Genomic DNA, 7,169 nt, shown 5'->3' with positions numbered 1-7,169 from the left:
ACACCTTGGGGGCACTTCCTCCAAGACAGTAACTGGAAGGTTCAGTCATTTTAATCATCAGCACCGCAGTTCAAAGACATCTTGTCTTCCTTACTCATTGTCCACATTTCATGTGCAAAGGATACAGTTAAAAACACACTGGCTTCTTTAGCTTAAAGAATTGGTGAGATTGATCAGTGTGCACATGGCTTTCATTTTCACTTAGAATACTGGTGTATTAGGAGTGGTGATTCACATTATTAGGATTGTGCTGAGATGGTTTGTTGGGCTGCAATGAGCTTTGACATTTTTATGAACTGAAGGTTACGACCAGCCCTGCATGGACTAGTCTGCTAGCACTGTTTCCAAACGGCACTTACACGCTTCATGTCTCCATGTCCCATTGTAAACACTGTCATCATGCTAATGTGCATTTAGTAAATTAGAACATAGTTTAAACCAAACTAAAGGAGCTCTGGTGGCCGAGTGGTTAAAAGCTGTGCTGAAATCCCCAAGATACACAGTTTGAATCCATCAGCTGCTCTGTGGGAAAAGGATGGCAATCTCCTTCCATGCATTTACTACTTCTGAAAATCATCTGGAGGGGGAGGGCCAGCTAGGGGACAACAGCAACAACAACATCTCTGGGAAACCAGCCATCCTTGTAACTGACTCCATCCTGGTGATGGATTGAGACATTCCACAGGATTGGCCTGCTTGTATTTGCAATACCCATGCTTGTCACATAGGTCACCCTGGCCTGTTGGCACATGGGTACGACCCTCTTCAGGACAGACCTGCTCATTCATTGTCTTGGCAGTCCGTAGTACCTTCAAGACTTCTCTAGCACCACAATTCAAAGGTATCAATGAAGAAATTCTGTCATCTTTGATCATTGTCCAGTTCCCTGATACATAGCTAGTACTTGTAACCTTGGCCTGGATGAGATGCACCTTAGTCTCTAGACTGGCATTGTTGTTTGTCAGTACTCTGGAGAGGTCCCTGACAGCAGATTTACCCAGTGCAATTAATCTTTTTATTTCCTGACTGCCGGTGGCAAGAGTGTTGATTGTGTTTGAATTTTTTTTTAAATTATTTTATTATTTTTGTGTGAATGTACTGTCAAATCAGATCTGACTGGTACAGGAGGAGATTGTCCCTCCTTCCCCGGCAGAGCATCTGGTGGATTCGAACCGTGTGCCTCTGGGATTGTAGTTGCATTTCCTTGCCACTAGGCCACCAGAGCTCCCCTAAGAGTGTTGATTGTGGAGCCGAGCAATCTGTAACTGTTGACAACCTTAATCTCATCTGTCATGATGCTGCCATTTGGCCCTATGGTGAGAATCTTTTGTTGACGTTGAGCTTCAATCCATATTGAAGGCTGCAGTCCTTGACCTTCTGCAGCAGACAGTTCTGGTCCTCCTCAGTTTCAGCAAGCAGGGTTGTGTCATCTACTTAACGTGGTGTGCAGTTCAGTCTGTAACAGTTTGCAGATGGTCAGCAAGCAAAGTGAGTGGTTGCTCTTTTGCAGATATGGAGCCAGAATTGCAGAGCGGGGCTCCTGCCCAAGTGCAGCTCATCCGAGAGGCGTACCAAAAGGCCTTTCACTTCGTCAACCAAGGGCTAAGCACCGATGAGCAGGGTCAGAAGGAAGAGGCCAAGACACACTACCGGCAGGGCATCGGCCACCTGCTGCGGGGCCTCAGCGTGCCCATGGCCGAGGCCCAGCACACGGGCCCTGACTGGGAGTCCGCACGCCAGATGCAGCAGAAGATGCGAGAAACACTGCAGAATGTGCGTGCACGCCTGGAGATCCTGGATCGCGGCCTGGCCACCTCACTGCGCAGCGACCTACAGGATGTGCCCAAGCTGTATCCTGAGTTCCCCCCCAAGGATGGGCATGAGAAGTCCCCAGAGGAGCAGGATGTCAGGTCCCCTTCCCAAGTAGCTCTGGCTAACGAGGGGGCATCCTCAGCGGGGGCAGCGGCCCCTCTGCCCTCCCCATCCCATGGGAGACCCTCAGAGGCACCGCCTGCGTACACACCCCAGGCTGCCGAGGGTCACTGCACCGTGTCCTATGGCACAGACTCTGGAGAGTACTGCTCCGGGGGTGAGAACTTCTACAGCAACCGCCCCCAGCCTCCCCCTCTGGAATCCCTTGGGCTGGACGCTGATGAGCTCATCCTGATCCCAAACGGAGTGCAGCTTTTCTTTGTCAATCCCGCGGGGGAGGTCAGCGCTCCCTCCTATCCCGGGTACCTGAGGATCGTGAGGTTCCTGGACAACTCCCTGGATACGTTCCTAAACCGCCCACCAGGGTTCCTTCAGGTAAGTGAAGGAAAGCTAGAAGGCTGGGTGGCTGTGGGCAGGTGTCACTGGTCTTTGCTGGGGCCTGCTTAGCATTTAGATGTAGCTATCTCCTGCATTGTGTATACTTTTGGCAACTAGCCACCCCTCGCAGCAGCATTTTCCCAAGTGCACTGGGGCACGTAATGCCTCTGGGCACATGGAAGTGCTGGTGTTTCAGTCAAGTGTGCAGGTTGATGTTCTAGACAAGCATTGGTAAATCCTGGATCCTTTCTGGACGTATAATACTGTCAACTGCTGGAAACTGTGAGGTGGAAACCAGTCAGAAGAGGATGCTGCAAATAGTTCCATGGTGGCTATTAGAACAGTGGGAATACTGCAGCTTGTCACACCCAGGAGACTGGCCATTGTGGTGTCCAGGTTCAGTGTCTCCTGTGTGTCTGGCTTCTGGAGTCCCCAGTGTCAGTTTATGCTGGATATTTGTTTTTGTTTGCTTTTTGCAACTTGGAGTCTTGTTTTGACATTAAATTTGGCAGGACCGTGTAAGGAGCTGGAAATTTCCATTCTTATATATTCAGTACTTTGGGCGAAGGAGCTCAGTAGAGTGACACTTGGGAGGCTGGACGTAGCAAGTCTGCTGCCAGGGATTCTGCCACATCTTTAGGTGTTTTAGGGTATCTCACTGGAAGAGTGCTCCAGACAGCTACACATCCCCCAGACGTGCACCCCAACTACACTCCACCAGAACTACACACTCACTACACCTCCTCTAGATACACCCTGACTACACCACCTCCAGATACACCCTCACTACACCTTCTCCACAGATACACCCCCACTACACCTTCTGCAGCAGTAATGGTAGCTTTACTGCCCTGGGTACACGATGTGGAAGTGAATGCTGTAGTAGTTCCACTGGGGATGCTGGTCTCAGAGCAGAGACAGGTATTAAGGACAGCTTGGTACATGGATTCTGCCGTGAATTGTGGATCAGATGACAGTTCCCGTGGGATACCAGACTCAACAAATGTTGTTATGGTGGTTGGCATGATGGTAGAGTCCACTGCCATGAGGTAGACATCCTGGTAATCACTCTTAGTAAACTTAGTCCTGGTCTTTGTGTTTTAAATAATTTTCATTTCTCCCTTTTTGGTCTTAAACAAAAAATTACACTTCAGATTTAATTTGAGTATCATATTACCTGAAATTTAATTTGAGTCTCTTTCTTTAAAAAGGAGTTCTGGTGCTAGAGGAGTTAATTCTTCACTGCTCAGTATACGGGCCAACCCCCTGGCTGTTCCGTAGGAGAAAGTGGCTGTTTCATTAAGGATTGTTGAGGTTCTGGTCGCCTAGTGGCAAGAGCTGTGCTACAGTCCCAGAGGCATGCATTTCAAGTCCACCAGCTATGGGTCAGTCTGACTGAATGGCATGTAACCACATGAACAGACCTGATGGTAATGAGTTTTGCCTGAGGGTCTCTCATTTGTTTGTATTTATTCAGATATATGTAGCAGAATGTTCTGGAATGATGTATTAGTATTTTTATGCTGGAAGAGAGCTCTCTGGAGAGCTCTGATGGCCTAGTCTGTTGGGTGTTGTGCTGCTAAGCAAAGACAACACCTGATGGTTCAAGGGACCAAGATGGGCTATCTCTTCTCCTGCTGTGTGGCTGCAGAAGCCTGCTGGAGGTTCCAGCTCGACAGCAGGGAGGTGGTTCTTAAGTATTAGAAAGGAAATACTATTTTGTCTGCTGCATAGATTACCAGTAGTCGGTTTAGAAAATTAGAGATCATTTGGTTTTAAATTGGCCAGTTTTGGAGTGGATATTCTCATAGTGTTAATAGCTTTAAGTTCATCTGTCGTGTGTTTCCAGATCCTGACCGTGAGAGAGCCCTCGGCATGACCTGTAGAGCCACCTGTCGGCGAGGGAAAGACCCCTCACAGTGTCCACGCTTCACTTGATAAAAATGCAGTATAGTTGAGGTCCCCAGTTGTAGCTAGCTTCTAGAGAAATCAAGCAATAGTAAAATCTTTCTAAATTGTATTAATTTCATTCATTGAAGAAAAAAAGCTGATCTTTTTTTTTTATTTTAAATTTATTTTATTAGTTTTTTGTGTGTAGCGTCAAATTGGATCTGACTGGTACAGGAGGAGATTGTCCCTCCTTCTCCAGCAGAGCATCTGGTAGATTTGAATCACATACCTCTGGGATTGCAGTGCAGCTTCCTGCCTCTAGGCCACCAGAGCTCCCTAAAACCTGATCTTTTTAAAGGGAAAACTATTTTATTGACGTTCAAGGGGAGAGGAACATTTTGCAAAACAGGCATAGTCAGAAAATTCTGACAGACCACCGTGAATGTCCCCATGTTTGTGAGGATAAAGCTACAGCTGTGGTGGGCCTGGAGTGGTGTGAAGGAGCACATCTAATTTAACAATAGGAAGGACCCAGAGGTTCAGGGTTAGGCATTCATGAAGCCACAGCTGAAGTGTGGGCACATCCGTTCGGACAGCACGACAGAACCATAGGTGCAGGGGTAAAGGTTTGTGAAGCCACAGCTGAGTGGGGTTCCTGTGAAGACCATATAATTAGAGGGATGGAGTTCTACATGTAGGGTCTTGACTCACCGACCTCCTTTACATAGGGGTCTTCAGGGGATCTCATTTTGCTGCCAATACAGGGGTTTCCAAGTATAAGGAAGAGAAAAAGATAAAAAAAGGTCTTTAGGTGAAGGGGGAGGCGGTGTCTTGACATGGCACGCTCAGCCGTGGAAGGTTCACAGTTAACTGTCTACCAGCCCTGGATTTAAAATGAGCAGGCCAAAAAAAAAATAAAATAAAAAAAAATGAGCAGGCCAGGGTGGGAAAGCAACTGTTTGTGTCTCAGTTAAATGTAGAATGTGCTTTGTCCAGTGGTGCCCAGCAGCAGCATCTGATAGGTTGTTTTAAGGGACACATGGTAGAATTACTCAGGACAGGGCATATGTGGGCCATGTCTGCACCAGAAGGCCCAGTCCTGGTTGCTAAGGCTTCCTTTTCAGAATGATCTTTCTCACATTGTTATCTTTACTGTTTTCCTCTCAGATCTGTAGCTCTGTGTTTCAGAATGTTTATTTTGTGATGTTAACAATCTTTAAAGCTGGGCAAAATCTCCATCCTTTAATTGATCTGTTTGTCTAAACGCCTGCCTCAGGTTTGTGATTGGCTGTATCCTCTGGTCCCCGACCGCTCTCCAGTTCTGAAGTGCACTGTTGGGGCCTACATGTTTCCTGACACCATGCTACAGGCCTCAGGGTGCTTCGTGGGCGTGGTCCTGTCCTCGGAATTACCTGAAGATGACCGAGAGCTCTTTGAGGACCTATTGAGACAGATGTCTGACCTGCGCCTCCAGGTAAGATGTGTGCTCCTGTCGGGGAGCGTCCACTTGAGCAGAAGCACCTCTTTATGAACTTGTGAAGAGTTCTCCATGAGGTGTCAGCTCAGCTCTCGTGCACAGCCGCCCTGTTACGCACAGTGGAGGACACCCTGCCCGGTCTGGTGCCCTCTGCCTGGTCCTGTGCCGTCTGCCCGGTCCTTGTGCCGTCTGCCTGGTCCTGTGCTGTCTGGTGCACAGCCACCTTGTTATGCACAGTGCAGGACACCCTGCCCGGTCTGGTGTCCTCTGCCTGGTCCTGTGCCGTCTGCCCAGTCCGGTGCCCTCTGCCTGGTCCTTTGCCGTCTGCCTGGTCCTGTGCTGTCTGGTGCACAGCCACATTGTTATGCACAGTGGAGGACACCCTGCCCCGCCCTGTGCTTTCCTCACCATCGCTGTTGTGCTGGAGCCCATGGTTGCAGTGTCAGTCCATCTCCTGAAAGAGCTTCATTCTGCATCACGCAGCATAGTGTACTCCAGAGATTGATTGCATACCCAAAATAGGGACGTTGAATTCCTGCCAACCTCCTCTTCAAAGAGCATCCTGGCTACACTTCTTCCAGTGTAGTTTGTTGTTGCTGTGAATTGTCGTATCAGAACCAATTCACTGCTGGCCCTCAGTGGGTTTTCAGAGAGGAGATTGCCTGTCCTTCTCCTGAGGAGCAGCTGGTGGATTAATACCGTCGAGTTGGCAGCACAGCTCCTTACCACTAGGTCACCAGAGCTCCCAAGATAGATTAAAAATATGGAATTTGCACTTTTCATGACCCTCACAAAAACCTGCTGGGAATTTGCTGCAAGTGATGATGAGGTGTGAAGTCTAGAGTCATGTGGCACAGTGTGAGCCTTTTCACTCCCAGCTTTCAGGTCCCTGACCCAGTGGATGCAGCAGGAGCATCTAGCACACTGGGATGGGAGCAATGAAAAGAATTAAGGCTTGTAAACATTTCCAAGGACGCAGTAATGCTCCTTGAACGTGAGCTGCTGTTGCTGGACTACATACCATTCGACTGGAAGAGTGAGCTAGCTAGCCTGTGTGGTGCCATTGAAGAGGATGTGAGATTGACATGTGGACTGTCAGCTAGCTGGAGAGGGTGTCAGACCTTTATCTCCTCTGCTCACAGCCCTGCTTGCCAGTCCTGCTGTAGTTCCATGCCTGGACTCCTTAGGACTCCTGACTCCATTCTGATTCCCAGGGCCTATGGCCAGTAGAAGGAACCACTGCCCTGTCCTTCACCCCGTGACCAGAAGGAGATACTGACCTGACCTTCATCACCCCATGGCCGATAGGAAACATTGCCCTGTCCTTCATCAGGGGCCCTGTGGACAGCAGAGGGAGACACCATCCTGTCCTTCACCCCGTGACCAGCAGGAGACACCACCCTGTCCTTCACCACCCCATGGCCGGCAGGAAACACTGCCCTGTCCTTCACCACCCCATGGCCGGCAGGAAACACTGCCCTGTCCTTCACCA

At 49.1% G+C, this 7,169-nt stretch overlaps 1 protein-coding gene across 1 annotated transcript in view; it reads left to right on the top strand.

The window, feature by feature from the left end:
- Window positions 1–1,512: 1,512 nt before the first annotated feature.
- The window catches only part of SPG20 (spastic paraplegia 20 (Troyer syndrome)), an 18,555-nt gene continuing 12,898 nt past the window's right edge, over window positions 1,513–7,169 (top strand). The window contains exons 1-2 of the mRNA XM_006879642.1: window positions 1,513–2,307; window positions 5,477–5,674. Of these exons, the coding sequence (XP_006879704.1) occupies window positions 1,513–2,307; window positions 5,477–5,674 (993 nt within the window). The remainder of the gene's footprint in view (window positions 2,308–5,476; window positions 5,675–7,169) is intronic.

The sequence above is a fragment of the Elephantulus edwardii genome, unplaced genomic scaffold (genome assembly GCF_000299155.1).
Source record: "Elephantulus edwardii isolate Elephantulus edwardi_28Jun2011 unplaced genomic scaffold, EleEdw1.0 scaffold00004, whole genome shotgun sequence".
Lineage (NCBI taxonomy): Eukaryota > Metazoa > Chordata > Mammalia > Macroscelidea > Macroscelididae > Elephantulus > Elephantulus edwardii.
This window is presented reverse-complemented; position numbering and strand designations above follow the sequence as displayed.